This window comes from Ruditapes philippinarum, unplaced genomic scaffold (genome assembly GCF_026571515.1).
Source record: "Ruditapes philippinarum isolate M1 unplaced genomic scaffold, ASM2657151v2 ctg1116_1_1_1_1, whole genome shotgun sequence".
In the NCBI taxonomy this organism is placed as follows: domain Eukaryota; kingdom Metazoa; phylum Mollusca; class Bivalvia; order Venerida; family Veneridae; genus Ruditapes; species Ruditapes philippinarum.
This window is the reverse complement of record NW_026866607.1, coordinates 25,802-50,000: the sequence shown is the minus strand read 5'-3', so window position 1 is coordinate 50,000 and position 24,199 is coordinate 25,802. Positions and strand designations below refer to the sequence as shown.

Below are 24,199 nucleotides of genomic sequence, written 5' to 3'. Positions count from 1 at the left end.
GTACCATATTCGGAACGAATGTGGTACATTTTTTACAAATTACAAATTACATTTTGATAATTTTCACTGTGATATTATCAAATATAATTTTCACGGATAAATCAGTAATCCACTGAAAGGCATAAAATAAAAAACTAATGTTAGTGAAAATCATATCTGCTAAAAATGTAAACGTTATCGTTACTTCGGCTGGGGGGGGGGGGGGTTCCAGCGTATATTTTAAAACACTTTTTGTCTCGGTTTATGTTGTATTTATGGCATTGAAATCACATTTTTTGACATTTCAAAATATTTTTTAATATTAATTTTAAACCATAAATACCATAATAAGGGCAAAATATATGAAAACAAAATGAACAACTTAAATACATCATAGCTACAAATAATGTTGAAATTACGGAACATCTGACATTTTATTGATAAAAATTCCCAATTAGAAATATTATTTCGTTTTAACGAAATATAAAATCTAAATTACGAAATTATGATTCGTTATTACGAAATATTATTCCGTAATTACGAAATATTGATTTGTTATTACGAAATATTTATTCTTTGGTAATATTTATAAAGACGGATTTAAAACTAGGTTTATTCTTAAATATAAGTCAAGTAAACAAAATATAAATTTAAAGTGATTTTTTCAATCTAAGTCATATACCTTAACGCGCTTGTAAAACAGTACTGTATATAACAGTTAATTGAGCCATTAGGTTTATAATCGTTATATTTAGTGGCCAATCTCATTAAAATCTGATCATATTGAATAATCATTTGATTTTGACAAGAATAATTAATTGCATCATATTGTATCATAGTTTTAATGACCTATTTTAGTATTTTTAAGCGGCCATTTTGAATTGAAATTTTGAAGGTCAAGGTCAATTTTATTTTCTTGGTATCCACCCTCATCGTCTTCAGCATACCCATATTTGGTTAAAACACTCAAGATATTACTTGTACTATAAAATGCCTCTAGCATTCATATTTTCCTAAAATCAGTCCTGTCTATTAGCAAAATAAACTGATAATCTAAATATGGTAGGAACAAATTACTGTATTTATTAAAAAAATTGTTGCTTTAATTGATTCAAAACAATCGGAAAGCCTTACCATAATATTATTTAATTATTTTACCTGTGTAAGAGGAGTGGGTGATACTTTAAATTGTACATCTATGTGAATACAACATATCTTATATAGGACTATTAAATAATGAATTGATGTCTCCATGCACAGTCATGTACAACCGGTATGGAAAATGCGAAAATATAACAATGCAAAAATATGGAATGCCGGTAGGGACATGCCAATTTGCTTATTTGCCAATTGCTGAATTGCTTATTTGCTAATTGCCGATTTGCTTATTTGCCAATGGCTGATATTTAACGAAAAATTGCTTTTTTTGAAATTTGGGCTAAAATTTTGGCAAATTTTGGCTTTTTGGTTAACCGGGATTACGTTTTTGCTTATTTGCCAATTGCTAATTTGCTTTTTTGCAATAGAAATACTTTACACTGTGCCGGAAATATATGGAAAATCTGACTACAGACAACCAGTTGAGTCAGATCTGTTAACTTTTACCAACAGTATTCTTGTAATTCAGTGTTTTTCCAAGACTACTGTTGATCAATGAATTTAGTTGCAGTGATGCCTACGCATATATATGTCTACAACTGATGGCTGACATGTCCTTGAGAACACAGACGCTTGGGGGTCTGATCCCGTACCCAACGTGATACGTGCCCCTGTAAACACTCATTATAAAATATTTTAATATTTAAACACGAATTGGACATCGTTAAAACTGGTTTTCAAGCAATTTTACATATACCGGTATGAAAAAATACCATATACCACCAATTAAGTCTCAATTAAAGTAACTTAATGGTTTTATCGTTGTAACAAATGTCCAATTCGTATTTAATAAATATTAAAATAATTTTGATATAGTGTTTTACAGACGCGTATCACGTTAGGGGCAGGATCTGACCCGCCAGCATCTGTGCTTGAGCAAGCCTAATAATGTGTTGCAGCTATAGATCTGTTTGTGCAGCTTAAGTCAGAGATTGATGGCATAATAAACACTTGATAAGTCATATATGTGAAAATTATTGGGGTAAAGATTGAAAATAAAAGAACTTGAAAACAAAACTATTTCTTTTTTTTATGCAGCATATAAAATGTCGTTATTCTCAGCAGATTTTGTCGCAGAGGGCCTCATTTAGTGGTACGAACACATAGTATCACAAATGATACATTTGGTTCATGTTTAACACGGATGTTTGTCTTTGCACTTAAGCAATAGGCTGCGTTTTTAGCTCTGTAAGATTTTAAGATCACTTATGTCTGTTTGTGCATCAACATTTTGCTTTGGTTCAATGTTTTTGAAATTTGGTCACACTTTTCCATTTCTTCATGTTGTACTTTTACATGCTATCAGGTGACCATGACCATGATCATGACCTAGGGTTTAATGGACAAAGCCTTTTTTAATATTTGTGTATTCATGCTGCCTATTTAATGCTTATGTGAAGTTACAGTTAGATTTAAGCAAAAAGTAACAGAGATATGACAGAAAAACAAAGGCTTCTCAGTACAATACATTTGTGACCCCCTTGACATTCAGTATATAACGGGCACAGCTTCTTCATGTGCATGTACTTTTGTATGCATGCTTGTAAAACGCAAAGTGTATGCAAAGTTGCAGTAAGATGTATGAATTAAGCAAAGGTAACAGAGATATGACAGAAAAAAAAAACAAGTTACCAAAGAAAACCAATGCATTGGTGGGTAGAGAACAGCATCCCTATTCTCTGAATAATGGAGCTAAAACTGAAACTCAAGATAATTAAAAAAAAACTACTTTCTGAAACTGAATTTATTTTTTTTCGGAAATTGATTAAATGTATCCATCTGTCTTTCTACCTATATTCTATGTAATGATGGATTGATCATAATTGTCACAAGTTATAATTAACAAAACTTTATAAACATAAAAACATGATATATGTTCATGAGCTTGAAATAAAGTCTACAAAAGACTTGTTATGTTATATTCAAAACAAGAACTTCGCGAGTCGGTACGTGTTCGCCTGACAATAGCATAAAAAATTTATATATACTTTATAAGCAAATAAGCAATTAGCAAATAAGCAAATTGGCAAATCAGCAAATAAGCAAATTGGCAAATCAGCAATTAGCAAATAAGCAATTAAGTAGTTGGCAAATAAGCAAAGTGGCATGTCCCTACCGGCATTCCATACAAAAATGTAACAATGCGAAAAAGCGAAAATGAAATGCTCAATGCGAAAATGTACCAATGCGAAAAAGCGAAAATGTAACAATGCGAAAATGTAACTATGTGAAAAGGCTAAAATGCGAAAAGACGACAAAGTGATACTTTCTCGTCTCTTTGTGTTTTCGCATTTTTGTACGCGAAAGAGCGAAAATACGACAGATGGAATGCGAATATACGACAGATTTTATGTGTCGTATTTTCGCCATCCTTCTGTCGTATTTTCGCTTTGTTGCCTCGAAAATGCGAAAAAGCAAAAACACGAAGAGACGACAAAATTCCAACTTTGTCGTCCCTTCGTGTCTTCGCATTTTCCTATTTTGAGGCGAAGAAGCGAAAAAACGTCATGGCGTAAATCAGCCACCATACGGAACAACCCTACATTGTCCTTAATCAAGGACGGGAAACATTCACCAAAATACAGGCAGTCGTAAAGTGCAGGTCCTTCAAACACGGCTTCGAACGAAATGAAGCGCTTTAAATCACCACCTTTTTTTGAAAAACATTTCTCTTACCCCTTTATGTAATTGTGGTCAAATTGAAACTAATATTTCTTTTTCGAGTACTGTGTATACGATGCCGTCCGCAGAACCCTCCTCCTTAACTAGCAAGACTTCAACATAAACCTTCAGAAACTTCTCTATGATGACCCATCTCTTATACATACCACTATGATGACCCATGACAACGTAATAATATTTACACATGAACAAATTATATAGAAAAAACGAAAAGATTTATTTAGATTCATTCTTAATGAGGCTATAATCCTCTCCGTTTTTCCCACTAGTTCGTTTTCTTCTTTTATATATATTCTGTTATTTTAGACATTTTATTTTCTACTTGTAAAATTGTAAATCTATATAAGTTTAAATATATATATTTATATGTGTGTATAATTTATAATTATTCCCTTGTCTAGTATATCCTATCAACTTATTTAAGTCGCCAAAGGAGATGAATTCTAAAAGACTTGTCTTTCATTCTCACCCTTTTCCAATATGTAAAAATATTTTGTTTGTTGTTTATTTGTATGTACATTATATATACTTTTGTGTATAAATATGTTTAAATCAATGGAATATTTACTAGTTGAGAAAAAAATGAGATATATTACAAAATGTACTTTTTACAAACTGTTAAAACGTGCGATACTCATGGTATTAGTTTAAGCATAAATACATGTGCACACTCGTGATTTAAGTTTAAGCATAAAAACTGTGTATACTCATGATTTTAGTTTAGGCATAAAAACTGTGTATACTCATGATTTTAGTTTAAGCATAAATACTGTGTATACTCATGATTTTAGTTTAAGCATAAATACTGTGTATACTCATGATTTTAGTTTAAGCATAAATACTGTGTATACTCATGATTTTAGTTTAAGCATAAATACTGTGTATACTCATGATTTTAGTTTAAGCATAAATACTGTGTATACTCATGATTTTAGTTTAAGCATAAATACTGTGTATACTCATGATTTTAGTTTAGGCATAAATACCAAATACACTCATGATTTTAGTTTAGACATAAAATAGAGAAAATAAGAATCCCTAAAGAAAGCCCAACACGGCAAAATAGAAAATGTCGCCGGCTCGGTTTGATTGAGCCTGTTCATGGACGGTACTGTCAAGTGCAAACTACCGTCCACGCCCCCTAGCACCGGCTCAAGCAGAATTCAACATTTAACATGAACTGGTACAATTCTGAATTTTGAAACATCCGCAGATGTGTTCAAATGGCGGTTATCATGGAACCTTCAATGTGACACATAAGTGCCATTCCATGAAAAGCGGCATATGGTCCCCAAGTAAAAAAATGAGTGTGCCATAAACGAGAAAACAATGGGTGGAACTAAATAAAATGGAATTTTGAAAGGGGATCAGAGGTTATGTAGCCTGCATATCACAGATAAGACGTCAAAAGACAAATTAAAAAAGCAGGCCACTTATCCTAAGGGTGATTCAACAGTATTCAAGTAAGGAATACTGGAACCACCCAACAAGAAAAAAGCCGAAAGAACTAAATTACCACAAGCACAACAATTATGTCGTGCTGAACGATCTTCAAGGATCGGAAATATAACATCTCTGATTGAATGTACGGGGCGACTTTTTACAGCCTCCACACGACACAAACAACGCTGATGTGGCGATAAAATAGAGAAAACCACTTTTGTAGTTAGTGGCGTTCCTTTGAGATACCGATTTTCCCTATTTTATTGTTTATCTAATTTGTCTAAATCGAAATAGAAATCTATTTCCATTAAAAAAACACTTAGAAAGCATCATATCAATGTTCCACTTATCAAGTATTCCCCTCCATTTTGTTTGTATATAACTAACCCCGTCCCCCCCCCCCCCTCTCTCCCACTGCATGACGTCATTTGAAACGTAGCACATTGCTTTAAATAACTTAAACTTTGGTTTCTTCACAAATGTAATTTTACAAACGCTCATTAAATTGTAAAAATTTTAAATTGTTAAAACAATGATTGCATCTATTTCTCCTCCTTTTCACAATGAGGGCACAATATGTGTCGCCTCTCCTATTTACTCTGCAAGGGGAACAATAAATTGAATAAACCTGATACTGAAACGGCGAGTCATTTTTCATTATATCACAATGTGTCGAGTTACCCAGCTCGAAATGTAGCTTTGATGTACGTTGAGCTACATGTAGCTCGACATTCAAAGCTAGCTAGATATTCACTATAAACTCAATTTTGATCTTCGATGTCAGTGCCAACTTCTCGTTACTCTTTTAGTAAGAATATTTATTACCACTTATGGAAAAAACAACACAATTTTGTTCTTCTCGTGCAAAAATTAAAATGCACAACAGAAAATAAGAGTATTTCAGATTATGGTTTTTTTCGAATACGAGTTTTTAATGTTTAGATTGACCATTTGCTTTTATCAGTATAAATGAAGACTAGGTCATTTCAACCATCGATCTTTCTTATCAGTACAAAGTGATGTGTTTTTAATATACAGTAACATTGACAAAGTATGGTGTTTTTTATTCTGGCTGAATTTAAATAAATCATTCGAATAATAGAAAAAATGGTATGCAGTTAAGTGATTAAAATTAATTGATTTAAACTTGACCTTAAAATGGAAAAATATAGTGCATTAAATCCTTTGATGTCTTTCTTACCTCATAAACATTTAAGTGAAAGTAATTGGAAGTCAAATTATTTTGAGACCTAGGAGGTACATATATTCAATACCTTCAAGATAACATTATCTTTATTTGTTTCACAGGCTTGTCATTTGTCCATTCAATACACTGATTTAGAAACTGTAAATTGCGTTTACAAAGCTGATATGAATGATGGATTAAGGAAACGAATCAAACATTTAACAGTTTAAAATAAACATTGAGATATTTGGAAACACTAACAAAACATTCGTGCTGACAATTTCAATAGATGCTCGATCTAGAATATGAGTAATGTTCAAATGTACTCTATTTCTAAATTTGGTCGACTAAAAAAGAACGCAAAACGTGAGCGTTCTCTTGCCGATTTGTGTATATAAATGTTCAACTCTTGCCCAGTTAGGCCATAAAGAAAATTTGTTGAAAGAAGAAAGTTATTTGGAAATAAATATACGACAGAAGAAAACAAAACATGTTGAGAATAGTTTTTGCTTGTTTATTACTTGTAAGTATATATAAATAATACAAACTGTTTACTATATCATTTCATATCTGTAATTTTTCGAAAATATTTATAATTTCATAATTTTGCTTTGGTTATTCATTATAGAACGGAGAAATAGAGATTTGTTTGAATTAATAAAAGTTTACGACTGAAAGCTTGATTTCATATATTCATCAGTAAACATTGATGCCGAGATTTTACTTCAGGGACAAACCCACCGAACTGTAATCGTTTTTGTTTCTCTTTGATACTAGGATTTTCTTTTTTTAAGAAGGTTCTATACACATAGTCAAATATTTACACTAATTGTGTATAATTTGACTTTGCGCGATGTAAAATATGTTAAAAAAAATATTACCGTGTACATAAGCATTTGTAACATTTATTTCAGGTTATTCGTCAAGCACAGGGTTGGTCTCTTGTAACCTCGCGCACAGTGCATGAACCCGAGCTTTTAGAGTTGGCGGAAATATACGACAGTCAAGATGAATATCGCCTAAATGATCCAGTTGTTGTAAGTTATATTTTTGACAGTGATAATTCAAATATAAAAATACCGCTATGTATAATATTGGTTGGAAATATTAAATGAACTGCACTGATGTCCAAAACCCCAAAACATAAACTTTATTTTTTTACACAGATCAACTTGGGCATTCAAACCGAAAGAATTGCTAAAGATGATTAAGAAATATACTTGTCCTCGGAAATGAATTGAAAAAAGTACTTTTGCTATTCTAAGTCCGGTTTGATAAAAAGCGTTTCAACACATCAGTTTTTTTTTTTTTTTTTTTTTTTTTTTTTTTTTTTTTTTTTTTTTTGGGGGGGGGGGGTCTTTTTTCACAATTAGAATAATTATTCTCTAAAAACGGTGTAGGTTTTGTATACAATTTATTGGTCTACACATACATCAAATTGAACATTACTCTCAAAAAATATTTCCTGTCCCATCATTTGGAGTCATTTTAATGTTCAAGGACAATGTTCAACTTCTCAATACAATATGACAAAGAGTTATGGCAATATTGGATCGTGCTGACAAAGCGTTATTAAATTTAATTTATGCAGTTAGCGAATAATACATTCATATAAATATGATATTTTCTAAAAATTTAAATAATTTCGTCTGGAAGCATGTGCCATAAGGTCACCCGGAGATTAATTTTCTACGAACATTCAATTTGTTCGCAATACGTTCCAAGTTTAGATGGAATTAAACAAAATTGTTCCTATGTCAATTATAAATCAGTACAATAAAGAATACTAATGGCTAATTATTGTTAGAACATATGCGTAATTATCATTTTATCCAATTATAACTTAACGTGTATAAGTCTATATACCTGATGCAAAAATTATTGTTTGAAATTTAAAAAAAGTATACTTCCAAAATGCTTGTATGAAATAAATATGGTAATTCATTGCCTTAAAAGCGTATGGCGCAAGCGCAAAATCATTGCTAAACGAATAAAACCCTGCTTAGAATAGCAAAATAATATTTTGTTCCAAAACATTTTTTTTTTCTGTTTACGTACATTATTCATGTGTATTTAATAACAGAGACGTTCTACATTATAACCTTTTGGGAATCAACCATATAATAATAGAACCAATATTATTTTACTGTTGATAAATTTTATTTAAATATTTATAAGATATAGATTTATACCCTATAACGTTTGTGTACGTAAAATGCTGTGATACTAGCTTACTAGATAAACTAGATCTGGTCTTCCTTATGAATAAACGTGAAATCCCATAATGTTCGGTCATGTTTCCGCCTCACAAGTAACACAAAGATAAAAACATGTAGGACAGAATCATGCATATTGTCTTTGCCACAGAAAAGACAGAACTAACTTAATAACTGAATATTGTCAAAACATTTTAAATCTAGGAAATCTTGTCTTTAGTGGCTCTATATTGTCACGTGCGTGCGTGTGTGTGTGTGTGTGCGTGCGTGCGTGCCTGCCTGCCTGCCTGCCTACCTACCTACCTACCTACATACATACATCCGCTTCGTGTTAGGTCAGACTTAAGGCTTCCACCTTGGTCCGCCAACCAACTCTGTCCTGCACTAAGCATTATGGACTATCTGCCTTCAACTAAGTATTTTCCCCTTTTCCCATTTATAGCGGCAGACAAGGAATGCATTGTTTTTCCTGAATATATGTTTTGTCGTTGAAAGAAACTTAGATGTTGTATTTTTATTCCTTGTTTATAATTCTTGTTATTGTTTTCCGTTGATTCAACTTGTATTTATGTGGCACAATCGTCAGATACATGTACATGTTTATCTGTGTTTTTATTTTCAGGGTTTAACCGCCCTTAAAGACAAAAAACTGGTTTCCTGTTTTGTAAACGACTATGACCCACTCTGGTTACCGGCCCCATCTGATAAAAGTTACATTATGAGTAGTCAGGTTAGTATTTACATACCATTTGTTATTCTTTATAACAGTGTTTTGGTGGTATTACAGGGTATATACATACGTATATAATAGTATTTAATAATATTTGAATTAGTTTTCTGTTGTGCATTTGATTCATCTATTTGATTCATGACCAATAGTTACTTACAATATCATCAAGTGATTATCTTTTTTTTTTACTTTTAAACATAAAGCTACACTGAAGTGCTTTTTCAAAGGGGGAAAGTCGGGCAAACCCTTTAAAACTTTAAAAAATGTTGGTTGTTTTTTACAGATTAATTGATGCATTATAACGGATATATTAATAATTGGACGTTGATTGCTTTACTAATTTGTTTTAATTCATATTTCAGCCTTGTGAAAAGGTAAACAAAAACACAGACTTGGCCTCACTGAGGAACAAAGCAGGTCCAAAAATTGCTAGCATGTGTAAGGATCTGTATGTGTTTTGGCTTGCTGCCCGCAATATGGAGCCTCCACCGTTACTGGACACGTACAAACAGGAGTCGCGACACTGTGACTTTGATGATGACATGCCCACCACTCCAAAACCTTTAAAGGAGCTACTAGACGATAGAAGTTTTCAAAGTGAAAGCAGACATGAAAATGCACCACCAATGATTGGAGACGGACCACCACCAATGATTGGAGACGGCCCACCACCAATGATTGGAGACGGCCCACCACCAATGATTGGAGACGGCCCACCACCAATGATTGGAGACGGCCCACCATCAATGTTACGTAATGCTGAAGTACCAATGACAAATGACGGTGCACCACCAATGATCGGAGACATTCCACCGCCGCTAATAGACGGAGATGCACCGCCAATGACACGTGACGGACCACCGCCATCATTGAATAACAATGGTCCACCGCCGATGTTAAAAGATGTAGAACTTGCACCACCGGCTTTGGATGCAAATTTACATTCTAGGCGTGACTTAGATGTACCGGCTCCACCTATGCTAAATGGACAAGTAACAAACAAGAAACCATCGGCAGTCACGTTGGCGGACATGCTGAAAAAATTTAAAGAAAATCGAGCAGCAAATGTGTTTGCAGTTCCAACGCCAGACATGAAGACACCCCCTCCTCCAAAGTTCCGAAGATATATGTAAATCAGAGTTCAAAAGAGACAATTAAAATGTAAATCAAACATTTGGTGCTTTTCTTTCCAATTAAGAAATCTTTAATTTAAGCATTGCTGTATTATCTTTTTCCGTTTCTGTGATATGATAATTTGGTAGTAACTGCTTAAAGTTTACATGGCAGACGTATGTTTTTTGTTATTGAAGCTATATTTATGGTGTATATGTTTGTGTGCGCATGCGTGCGTGCGCGTGTGTGTGTTCATTGTTTGAAGGCCTTCGAACATTTCTTTTAAATATTGTATTTCATTGTGATATAACGATCAAACTGACTATTAACTCGAATGTTGCTTACTCAATTCGAACACCAATACAAGACACTTAGAGGTTTATAAAATACAAGCCCTTGCTTAAATAAGCAGGTGATACACCCGTGATAGATTAAACATGATAATCTATATATATATGTCATCAACATATTCTGTGTTGCTGTTGTTATTGTTGTTGCTATTGGTAAATAAAGATGAATTTTAACAATTTATTGCAATTGCATTATTTAACCAAACAAACTTTAAGAAAAATAGCCTGTTATGTACATTAACAGAAAGTAATAAACATATTAACGCTCAGTCTGGTGGCGGCAGCTGGTTAGACATCTATACTGTCTGTACAGTCAGTATATATTTTTGAATATTTTCCCAATCACAGTGAGTCGCCTTAACCATAATGAACGATGTGCAGGTTCATTTAGAGTTCCTCAAGTCTTCAAGCACATGCATATTAGTAACAACAAATATTAGATTTTTAGGACGTAAAAATGGCAAAAATTTCTGATTTTCCGGCTTCTCTTTTACATAAAATGCAAATATGATATACATGTATTATAAGGTTATCATATTGTTGAGTACAATATTGATTCAATTTGACTTTTTACAGCTGCAAAACCTATATTAGACTCGTTCAATATAGGTTGGACAGCTGTGTATTATCCAAAAAAATCAATATTTTTGTACACAACAGTATATAAATGCATCTTTATTTCACATCACCATTTTTTAGGTTTATACAGAACTTCGAGAGCCGTAAGGATTTGATATCATTTTTTTGGCCTAATAAAAGCAAACTAGGCTAGACGGAGAACAGTAATGATTTGATATGGACTATTTGACCTTTCAAAATAAAATTGGACAAAATTAATTACGATTAAAATTGGGAGATCACATTGTAAATACATTGGTTACATTTGTGTGAAATAAAATGAAATATGTTTTTTATCATATTATATATGTATATAAATGATTGAATTACATTGAAAACAAGCCACAATATGTGATAATATTAGGTTATTATATACATTACTGAGCACAACACCGAAAACACAGCTGTCAATCATATATTTGACGAGGCGTTCCCAACAAGTTTTGATGACCTCTTTATTTCACATTTCATGACATTTTGACAAAACATAAATACAAAAAGAATATTATGATTTTTCCCTGAAATGAAAATGAGGCTAAATGTAGTACGATATGTATTTGATATAGATATTTTGGACATTGAATTTGGTATCTATACTATATGTGGTACGAAATGCATTTAATATGGATTTAATTGGCTTCTGGTATTAGAACATCAATTAGTTCAAACGTTTATTTATATTTATGGTGTAAATAAATATGTTGTACATGTATCAGCCAGTTGTAATATACAACATAGTCCAGCGAGTGTTTAACGGCAATCAAATGAACTAAACAAGCAATAAAATATATAAAATGTCCGGAGTATTTCTTTTTTGAGGGGTTGCTAATACTCACTCCTCCTCAGATTAAGTTAGATATCATTTGTTAATGTTAATAGACAGCTATAAAGTAAGAAAATTAACAAAAGCTTTTTATTTTTGGTGTCATAATATAGTTTCCAAAAAGTTACACATTGGACAATTAGGCAATTACCTGAACCATATTTTGCTTCTATTGTTTTTCGGCAATTACTATAGTTAGAGTTGTTAAGTATTTTGTATGGATGTCAAAATATCAAAAATACCACTTTGTTTAAATTTTGCTACTTTTATGAAAAATAAAACCAGCGCAAATTCCTTCAGGTGACAATTATCTTATATACGTTAAAACATTTAAATGCTATTAAACTTATTTTGGCCCTTTCCGAAGAAAGGAAAATTCATTCGTTTCTGAGGTATAATGTAACTTTAAGGGAAAATTTAGAGCCCTAGCATGTGAGTGAGGGCATTCGTACGCTTCAGAAAGAGTAACTGGACGTCACATCGTTTAGTTCTATCCTTTATTCCATATACCATGTGCTTCTTTGTATTTTAACCCTGTGATAAAATATCAACCTACAATATTTATCTGTGATCTTTGAACATTGTTTAAACGTTTTTTTAATAACTATTTGATATTCTTTCTCTTAAGGTAAATTCCGGGTAAAAATGTTGAATAATCAGGTGGTCTATCTAACTCTAACGAATCTAATGTTTCCTCTAGAGATTCTTTCAAAAACTAAATACATGTAGTGACATTATTATGTCATATTTACAGGCGGAGTCTGGCTGGACTCAAAACGTTTTCTTTTCTTACATATTTAATTTTCCTAAACAGCTACTGTGGACCTTGCACCATGAATAAGACAATCACACTATTTCAATATAGAGATAACAATCTTCTAAAGATACAATGATGATACCATGTACAATAGGTTTATTTACAGATGTAGGCGATGGACTGGATAAGGATAATAAAAGCTATATCTTAGGTAACTTAATTTTGAAAGGTGGAGGATTCCACTTACTGTTCCGGTCGTGCGTGCAATAATGCACGAGAAAGGTAATACAAGGTCTACTTCTACCAAAGGTATGGGGTTTTCAGCAATGAGGCTGGTTTCTATGAAATCCAGGTAAAGAATTAACAAAACAAACCAAAGAAAAAAATACCTTTAACATCAACAACAACAAACATCAAAGGCATCATCAAAATAAATAACAATAAAGTCTATATGTACAAATGTATAAACCATGTATAATTTTGTCTTAGTTTTAATTATGGTTTCTGGTATGTTAATGAACAAAAATCATCATCGAATTTATTGCAAACGGAACAATAGAAATAACGTCATGGAAACAAAAATTTAGTACATGTATTAGCTACGGGTTTTATGGGTTTTTTTTTCGAACAATTTCTTTGTAACAAGGGGAATGTCGTAATGTATAAACGTGTAAGCTTAACAAGAAATCGAGAAATAAGAATGCATTTGCTATATACCGCGGCAGAAAAATACGTAGATTTCTGTACATAACATACACATGATACAGAGCGACTAAAATAATTTAATGTTTAAATGGAACGTATAACTTCAGAGTTGATCAATTAAGTACAAAAATGATAGTTCTTCAAAATCACTCTCAAGATATTTGATTAACAAACATAGATAATTTTATTGTATTTGTTGCTATCATTACATCTCGGAAATAGTGGAAGACAGGGACATGAAGGCGTCTGTATGGGTATCCATGTCGAAATAGCGGTGTTCGTTGTTAATCACTGTCATGTACATGTATATGTTTCTTATTCAATAAGATATATCATGTTGAAAGACATATTTATCTAAAATATTCACTAGCCACACACTGGATAAAACAACAACCGGCCTCAAGTATATTCTATATAATATTCCGGTGGTAGGGGTGGTGCCGACGGCTCGGGGCGGGGATGGTCTTCTTGTATATGGAAAATTTGTTCTGATAATATATTGTTGATGTTTTCATTTTGTTCAGTATCACCACTTGTACATACGTTATCTAAATTATCACTGGGGATGATTGATGGCATGGGAATAGCCTCGCTTTCATTTCGTCCTCTGGACTTGTAACAGCAACTGAGAAGAGAACAGTAATATTATATGATGTGATGTGATGTGATGTGAATATGATTTGATATGATATGATATGATATGATATGATATGACATGACAATACATGACATAATATAATATAATATTACGGTAAATTAATATCTATAAGCTTAGCACATGAAAAGGAGATACTTAAATCATTACTGAAAATAATGTTGCTAATTTAATATCTGTATTGAAACGTAATAACTGTATCATTTCGAGAAAGCCTAAATAATTCAATGTGTATATGCAAGGGACAGGACGTGAAATGGTTGCACACTTGGTTCAAGCGAAACGAAAATTGGTTGCAATCTTGACAAAATGGCTACCGAATGAATATTTACAACGCTCACACGTATTTTCTTCAGTATGTTATTTTGAAAACCTTTAATATGTCCATTCTTTAAAGCAAGGTTTATGACACACTCGGTTTTAGGGTTCAGCTTTCCAGCTTCTGATTTGACGAACATGCAAATTAAAACATTTACACTGTATTGACAGAAACATATTTCTTGTCTTGTTTGGTGAAATTCAAAACTTAAAGATGCGAATAAATTAGCAGAAAATCCGACCAGAATTGTCACCTGTCAAATCGCAAAAATATGTACATGACCAGTTAATATCTTTAATAACTACGTCAAATTAGAAGCTAGGAAGCTGAAACCCAAAACCGCGTGTGTTAACAACATTATGGAATGGACATATTTTTTTCAAAATAACATACAAACCCACTTACCCGGAGGAAATAGTGCGAATGTTCTAAATATTCATGGCTCTGTAGATAGTAGATATTTTGTTAAGTTTGCAACCAATTTCCTTTTGCAACCAATTTCCTTTTCGCTTGAACCAAGTGTGCAACCGCTTCACGCCCTGGTATCGGTTATTGCGAGAACAAGAACCTTTTACTTCCGATCATTGAATTGCTAAACAATTCAAACTGTATCATCTTTTGCGATCATTGGGCCTTGATGTGTTTCGACACAGTATTACTAACTAATGTATCTTCATTTATTACGGTAATAAATATCAAAATCACTTAAAATGATTACGGAAATAGTTTACTTAGCTTATTACAGTAAATGGATACTTTACTTATCTCAGTTCGAAAAAAAACACTATGGGAATAGATATTAATTAACCTTATTAAATGAAAAGGGTACAACTGAACATTGCAACGAGAAAGGGGGGTTAATAAGGCATACCTACCACCTATGTATAATAACTGCACTAAGTATACAGATGCCACAGAAAATGACAGTACTAAATACGGCAATCAAAATCGTCAACGTATCATCTGAAATTATAAATATGAAAACTGAGCCGCGCCATGACAAAAACAACATAATGGGTTTGCGACCAGCATGGATCCAGACCAGCCTGCGCATCCGCGCAGTCTTATCAGGATCCATGCTGTTCGCTTACAAACCCTATAACAAGTAGAGAAACTGATAGCGAACAGCATGGATCCTGATCAGACTGCACGGATGCGCAGGCTGGTCTGGATCCATGCTTGTCGCAAACCCGTTATGTTGGTTTTGTCATGGTGCGGCTCAAATATTGATTAGAACTGCAGGATTCTAAAAACCTTCATTCTTGTAAAATGATAGTGCTCTGGAAATCTGTACTGTGCTGTCTTTAGCGAATTAGGTGTACGCGAGCTACGAAATGTAGCATGCATCGAAGTACATATACACATTTTTTTTACTGTGTTGAAAGATCTACACTGATCAGTAAATCTAAACGCGCTCGTTTGGTGTGTGAGAGGTCTGGAGTTCAAATCCCAGTCGAGTCAACATTTTTTTAATTCTTTTTTTTAGTGTCTTTGTTAAGGAAATAGCCACGATATGCAAGGATTAAGTGTGGCTATCATAAAAAATGAGCATAAATTATTTTTTGATGCAACTCTAGTTATGCAAAATTCCGTATGTATCAAACTCTGGTGCCCTGCAAGATGACTTATAGTACATAAAAATAAACTTATACAGGAAAACACATACATATTTACAGTACGATTTAGATTGCAAAGATCAGAAAATACCACAGAGCTTGCAGCCCTTTGATTTTTGTTATACTCGTACCAATAAATTATTTGTTTCGACAGAATGGTGACGTTCAAGGCAAATGAAAACGGGTAAGTGGTTATGTAAATATACATGTTTATTGTGTGTATTTATTTTCAAGTTAGTAATTGTTTAAAGCATTTACTGAAGGCACTTGATGTTAACTGTCAGTTGATTTTTGCTTTTACACTGTGAAGTCACGGAAAAACAGTCGATTTGGTTCACAACCACAATACGTTTGGTCGCGATATAATATATAGTTTATGATCTTGTATGATCATAACAAAATATTTGCCTTTAAAATGTCCTTGCGCCAAAACGATATATTCAAAATAAAAGGTCATACGTCTCTATTAACTTCTAGAGAACAAATAGATGGATGGAATTAACATCTTGTTTAAGAAATGCAAAGGGTCTCTTTGTTTAAGTATTATACATAATTATGTATTAAAGCGTAATGTTGACTTTACAAATTGCTAGACTTTATTTAATAAAATCTGAAATATTGACATCAAACATACCTATATTCATCGTTTTAACTTGTTAGATCGAAGTCACCTGTATCAAATAACAAAAATGATATTACTGGCTACATATTCCGATATAACATAGCTTTATACAGCAGTTAGAACATAATGTTATGATTCATCATAAAATGTTCATACTAAATAACTAAAAACCTTATCAACATTTTTTCCAGGATACATTTCTTTAGTTTTTATTATGTACTTATGGAAAATGTGACAACTGTAGACCATTCTACTATACATATTAAAGCAGAGTAGAATGATAGACTTTAAACCATATATTGAGCATAATAATTATAGTGAAGATATAGCTGAGTTGTTATGATGACAGTGCCATCTTTAAAATAATCAGTTTAAGGGGGAAAAATAACCGAGTTTGTCGCAATCAAGCATAAATAACTACATCATAACGAACAGGATCAGCATGTGTAAATATTGTCAATCTACAAACAAATTTATTGTCACAAGTTTTATTCACAGGCACGAGTATCATATATATAATATTACTAAATACATTAAGTTGGACCACTCACAATTGTCAGGAGCATCTAATACACACGAGATTCGAGTTTCAAACATTTTCACGGTCTTTCAATCACTTTCTACGCCATTAGGCATCCTTGTGTGAAACGTTGCGGTTTTCGTTGCTATTGGCCAATCAGAAGACTCGTTACAAAATATCGAACAGCTGATTGATAATGGCGTAGAAAGGAATCTAAAGACCGTGGAAAGGTTTGAAATTCGAATTTTGCGTGTATCAGATGCTCCTGACAATTGTGAGTGGTCCAACTTAATGTATTTAGTTATATTATTTAGTAAATTCAAGTAATTTTGACCCGTACTCAGCTGACATACATGTATTAGTCTATGTTTACGTACCGAATTGTTGTGCCGCAATTCTGTCTACCAAGGATTTTTAGCACGAATTCGCTCGTTTCCTGATAGATATTTCATGATTGGGAAGGGCTAGAGACTTGGGGTTGGTCTCATTTTGAAGCTTTATATAAACGTGAAATAGTGATAAAAGTTTTATTTAATTCTCTGGCCAATTGTTTTCACAACGGCCCAGGAAATGAATCCCTTGCTCGTAGGCTCAAATCTGGAGTTTCCGGCCTTCTCTTAACTTATAGTATATTTTTTAAGGGGGTCATTATTTACATTTTTTTTTGGGGGGGGGGGGGGGGGGGGGGGTTGACACTTTTACGATGAACACAGGTTTTTTTTTCAATCTGGTCATATTTTTTCTTCCCAGGTCCGATACTCGTGCCTGTGGTTTTATTTGCCAGGGAGAAAACAATGTTATCAGTATTGCAGAAATTGCCACACGCGTGTGATTATCACCCGACACCGGCACACAAAAACGGCTCTTGTATCATAGTTTGGAGACCTTTCTGTTGAAAATGTGTCAGGGTTAAATCGTATACATATACATGCACAGTGCGTTAACTGGAGTGCGGGTATTAGTTACCCGCACTCCAGAGCATGCCCATTGATTGGCTCATTTTTGCTGGGGTTTACATATTGTGACGGCAGAGAAAGGGAAAGCGACAGAAATGTCATATTCAGATGTTCGTTCATTGGTTCATTTTTGCCGGGGTTTCATATTGTGACAACAGGGAACGTGTTTTTATGTTTGACTATGATACAAAAGAGAAAGAACACCAAAACACTCGGCAATCTGATTAATACTCGGGGGCTACGCCCCCTCGTAAAAATCAGATAGCCTCGTGTTTCGGTGCTCTTTCTATTACTTGTTTTGCTTCCGAGTTTGTGTCAAAAAATATAAAAAATAAAAATATTTAAATTAATAAGTCTATAAGAAATAAAAACACACACAAAGTTAAACAAGAAAGTATATCATACCAGTTTTATAACGTATAGATATCCAAATATGACAACTTTATATTCCTCTATAGATTTAGGACGTCCCCATACCGGAAATGTTTTGAACTTAAATATTGATTAACTATTAATAATTTTCGTTATCTTTCTATACGCTGTTTAAAATGTCCGTGTTTCTTTGTGCGCTATCGGTGACATTTGTGTGCATACCTCTTATCTACGATATATAGACGTGCACGTTTCTCAAGTTTCATAGTATTGAAAAATATGCTCAAATTTTATATTAATTTTGAAAATACTGATAATTGCAATATATTATCTTTTAAAATGTAAGACAAACATTCTTTAGGTACAACAAAGAGAATATGTGTTACGTTTTAAACACTATACTTTATAGGTAATTAATGCATAATGTCACTAAAGAAACCTGGTAGTTATTTTTAAGAAAATGCAAAATTAACAAGACAAGTAATAGGAAAGGCAGCTTTCCAAACATACTTTATGTATTCTCTTGTTCATATTTGACACGTTTTAAACACTATACTTTATAGGTAATTAATGCATAATGTCATTAAAGAAACCTGGTAGTTATTTTTTAGAAAATGCAAAATTAACAAGACAAGTAATAGGAAATGCAGCTTTCCAAAACATACTTTATGTATTCTCTAATTCTCACTGACATAGTCAGTGAGAATTTCCTAGATTTCAATAACTTTCTTCGATAAAATTATTTTAAACAAAGATGAGCATAGTATGTATCTTTAATTTTTGATGATATAGTAGTGTAATAGTAGTTGTAGTAGAAGTGGTGATGATGGTGATGGTTGTTGTTGTTTTTAAACATACATTTTATGTACGGACTATTCGCGTCAGGAAAGATTCATTTTGTCTTGTAGTTCCTTTATAAAGAGACCTTTTAAGAACAATATTGTTTGAAGTCAATAACTGAATGGTTTAACTTTAGTAAAGAATTAACGTGATCTAGTATAATTAGAAAATATAACTATAAATGTAACATTCAAAATTTGTGATGGTATATTTATTTATATATATTCCAAAATAATCTTAAACAAACTTACCGTGTGTTTCAACCACACGTGAATTAACATTCCTTTTTTTCGAAAAATGACTGCAATAAAAAAAAAAACTCCCCCAGCTACGGTGACGACGTTAGATAGCGGTTAGAAGGGCCGACAGAGTTAAGTCTAATTTTCGGAAAATATCACCACAAATCAAGATCATAAATAAAAAAATCTCGGACAGATTATTTGTTTAAGGAGAAGTGTAAAAAGAGAAAACATTCAATAAAGTACTAGTCCACAAGTCATTTGCTACTTTCCCTGTCCCCAGAAGTTTGTATGGTGGGGACGGGTTGGGTGTTATAATAAGAGTGTCCGCCGCAGTGGGGGGGGGGGGGGGGTTCACCAGGGCATGTCTGGTCTAAAGTCAAAGTCCCCTCAATGTAAGAGCGCTTTCGGTTGTTATTGTTTATTATTTTGAAATGAACAACATTTAAACCGAAACAACAACATTAAACAATAAAAAATAACAACATTAAAAAGTGAGACAGAATCATTGACAATTGAGATAACAACAATAATAGAAATGTTAATTGCTCCGAATTCTTGTAGTACAAACGTATAAGTAGTTCATTGCGTGATTCAGAACTGAAGTGTGTTCTCACACTCCGTGCTGTGATTAGACAATTCGTGCTGCGAGGCAAATCTCAAGCTACAAAAGTTACACTTATACGGAAAATAACACATCCTGAACGGCTTCTCTCTGACAGGCGGGGTGGTTTCTATACCCACACCCATAAATGCATCCAATTTCTCAGCTGTACCTTTATTTTCAGTGACAATATTCCTTCCATTCTCTAAACCGATATTATAGTTATTTTCTTCAACTTTCGAATTACAAACCGAACACTTCTCCCTGTTTCCTCTAAAAGGACAGAATACATTTGTTGTTGGTATAATTCCAGCAAACTGGTTCAAGTTTCCTCCATTTCGGAAATAACTATTGTTTCCTGCGATCGGATAAGGTGTTGGATACCGAGGTATGCTAATATTCGTCTGCTGCAAGTTACCGTCTGCTAAATCTATAGGACCTAAACACAGAGAGAAAGGTCTGAGCATTTGTAAATTGTTCAACCAATGAGGTTTTCCAGGAATACGATAATTGAAGTGATTTTGGAAGATTCCACCTGGGTAGCCATGGACAGAACGACTTTCAGGTCTACAAACAAAGTTATTTCCGTCATCTAACCATTTATTTTGATTATTATAAGCTATCATATTCTTGAAATGAACTTTCTTGTGTCTATATAAATTACTTTTATGACTTGTCTCGTAGTTACATGTAGAACATTGGAATTCTTTTCTTCCTCCATGTACCGTTAGGTGGCGCATTAGTAACGCCTTCCTTCGGAATACGCGATGACATTTAGAGCACACATATCCATTTTTATGCAGGGTTGTCAAATGATCTCGAAAACTTGATTTTGTCTGAAAAACAACCCCGCAACATTCGAGATCTTTTCTGCACTCTGTATGCATTTTCAGAACGTGTCGTTTAAGGTTATGTTTTCGGACTGTCTTGTACAAACACTGTTCGCAATAGTAATAATTAACATTTTTAAATCCTTTCTCCATGCTAATATACGAATGTTTCTCTGGTTTTGCGCAGGCCATTTTTATATAGATATTGGCTCAGAAGACGCAACTATTTGTAAAAATTGAAATTATTAAAATCAAAACCAGAAACGTGATTAATTCACATATCACAGTGAAATGTATACGTGCTGTATTCATAACAGCGCAGTCATAAAATTTATAATTTTAACATATATAGCATTCGTTACAGTGATTGAAAACATGTTGACCAAAGTTAATTACCAAGAAAAAAAAAACATTAAAATACACAATTCTGACCCTCGCATCGATTTGTCTTCCATACAATCTCTGTAGTTCGTCCATTAAACACGTGCGCGATCTTCTTTGAGATGGCTACTGTCACATCCGTAAGGTTTGTTTGATGCGGATTCATTTAAATGAGGTTTTACCATCAAATATTAGACCTTGCATCACGGAGAAAGACGTGTTCCAGATATGGAATTCCCCGTTATTTTGATAGTCATTGAAAAGACTAGCTGTATCCATAAGAATAATTATGTAATTAATAGCACATTTGCTCACTTAATTCATGTAGTTTAGTTAACTGTCGCTGACGTTTCGCAAAAACACAAACATATTTTATAGTTTTCGTCTTCTGTTGTTGTTGTTATTGTTGTTATTATTATATTTTTTTCTTTTATTTATTTTTTGTAAAGTAACTTTATGCGAACTATACATTTAAAACAAAGGCAGATATATTTAAAAAGTTTGACTTGTTATCCATAAGAATATCTATCAACTTAAATAAAACATTCTCGACAAAATTTATTTTATTTTCAAGTGCGTCAATGAAAAGTAGAACAAAATATGACAAGCGAAATAAACTGGCTACTTAGACTGGGTTGAAATTACGTCACATCCAATAGTCCAATTACGGTGGCACAAAGGTGACATGTGTGTGTGTGTGTTTTATTTATCTCGTGCGCACGAGATACTATGTCGTGGCCACGAGTTACTCATTCGTGGCCACTAGATAGCTAAGTCGTGGCCACGAGATTTTATGTCGTGGCCACGAGTTACTAAGTCGTGGCCACGAGATAGCTAAGTCGTGGCCACGAGATGAATAACCAATTATATGAATTTCCCTAATTAAATAGTCATGTGCTATAGTACAAAGATGCCCCTACATCACCAGTGTGTAAAAGTGCAATTTATACAGGTCAATAATTTTATATTTAGCGTCACTGTGACCCTGATTTTTTACCCAATGACATAGAAATTATTAGATGTCATCTACTGATCAGGTGCAATGATCTGTCTGGGTTATATAAACCATGGCTTATTCCTTCTAAATTATTTCACGGCGTCTCAGACAAGGGTTTTGCCTTATAGGCTATCTACTGTCCATGGGCAATGTCCCTTCAAAATAAAATAAACCAGGACTAATTCCTTCTCATGTTATCGTATAAACAATGTTAACAGGCCGTAGTACGTACAAACTGACCAATTCGATCACAAAATTGTCCCAACAAAGAGCTTTAGTCAAAATTAATGTCTGATGGACCTTTGAAGGCGACTTTCTAATATGATCTTAAAGACAAGTTCAAAGTGAATATCTTCAGTATTTTTAAAGATTAATGTTGCATGTAAAAGTAAGTTGTTAAGTTTAATTAAGTTTAAAAATTCATTATACATTGTATATAGTGTATTATGATTGGTTAATTATATCGTGGCCACGACTTAGCTATCTCGTGGCCACGACTAAGCTATCTCGTGGCCACGACTTAGTAACTCGTGGTCACGATATAGTATCTCGTGGCCACGACTTAGTAACTCGTGGCCACGACATAGTATATCGTGGCCATGACTTAGCTATCTCGTGGCCACGACTTAGTTATCACGTGGCCACGACTTAGTAACATGTGGCCACGACATAGTATCTCGTGGCCACGAGATAAATAAAAATACACACATGTCACCTTTGTGCCACCGTATCCAATAGATATTCATGTAAAATAAAAAAATGGATGAATTATTGAGAGCGCATCCGGCCTGAATGAAAAAGTTTTTTAAAACCCGAGCCAATTAAAGGATTTGTATCAATTGTTGAATCACCCATCCTAGTGTGTTTTGAGATAAATTTTTAATAGAAATATTAATCAAGCGTAACTTATGAATTAAGGTGACACTTTGTTCCACAGTTCAGTTTAACAATAATCATAATTACAGACGACATATACACGACAGCTACACAAAACAGATCTACGTTTGAATACTGGCGGCATTGTAAACGAACTCATCCATATTTCCTGTAAAATTGTCAATGGACATTGTTAAATACGGTACACATGAACTAAAACTACTTCAAATTAATCCGCGAGATAATGTAAAATATCTGAATTTTGTAAATTTCTTTAACAAATGTTTAACAACAATACAAAATGAACGTGAGCAAATTCAATTTTCTTTAAACCACATTTTAAAAGAATCAAAACTTTATTTCTGGAATAAAATAATCAATCAATTGATTAAATGAATATTAATGAATGAATAAATAATATGAAGAAAGAAAGAAAGAAAGAAAGAAAGAAAAGAAAAGAAAAGAAAGAAAGAAAGAAAGAAAGAAAGAAAGAAAGAAAGAAAAGAAAAGAAAAGAAAAGAAAGAAAGAAAGAAAGAAAGAAAGAAAGAAAGAAAGATAGATAGATAGAAAGAAAGAAAGAAAGAAAGAAAGAAAGAAAGAAAGAAAGAAAG

The 24,199-nt window shown here is 33.1% G+C and overlaps 2 protein-coding genes across 3 annotated transcripts; one reads left to right on the top strand and one right to left on the bottom strand.

Moving 5' to 3' along the window:
- The first annotated feature begins 6,814 nt into the window (after window positions 1–6,814).
- On the top strand, window positions 6,815–11,036 carry LOC132733035 (uncharacterized). The gene is made up of 4 exons (XM_060719611.1): window positions 6,815–6,971; window positions 7,363–7,485; window positions 9,287–9,394; window positions 9,757–11,036. The coding sequence occupies exons 1-4, from the start codon at window positions 6,939–6,941 to the stop codon at window positions 10,525–10,527; spliced, it is 1,035 nt and encodes a 344-aa protein (XP_060575594.1). The 5' UTR covers window positions 6,815–6,938; the 3' UTR covers window positions 10,528–11,036.
- Window positions 11,037–12,122: 1,086 nt separating this feature from the next.
- LOC132733036 (RE1-silencing transcription factor-like) lies at window positions 12,123–22,314 on the bottom strand. 2 transcript variants are annotated; one of them, XR_009626122.1, is made up of 4 exons: window positions 18,854–19,038; window positions 16,985–17,021; window positions 15,610–15,697; window positions 12,123–14,385 (listed from the first exon to the last, which is right to left on the bottom strand). XR_009626122.1 is itself a non-coding variant. In XM_060719612.1 (4 exons), the coding sequence occupies exon 1, from the start codon at window positions 21,523–21,525 to the stop codon at window positions 20,494–20,496; it is 1,032 nt and encodes a 343-aa protein (XP_060575595.1). In that variant the 5' UTR covers window positions 21,526–22,314; the 3' UTR covers window positions 12,123–14,385; window positions 15,610–15,697; window positions 16,985–17,021; window positions 19,912–20,493. The 2 variants fall into 2 exon arrangements, 1 of the variants encoding a protein (XP_060575595.1); XM_060719612.1 differs by lacking the exon at window positions 18,854–19,038 and adding an exon at window positions 19,912–22,314.
- Window positions 22,315–24,199: the final 1,885 nt, after the last annotated feature.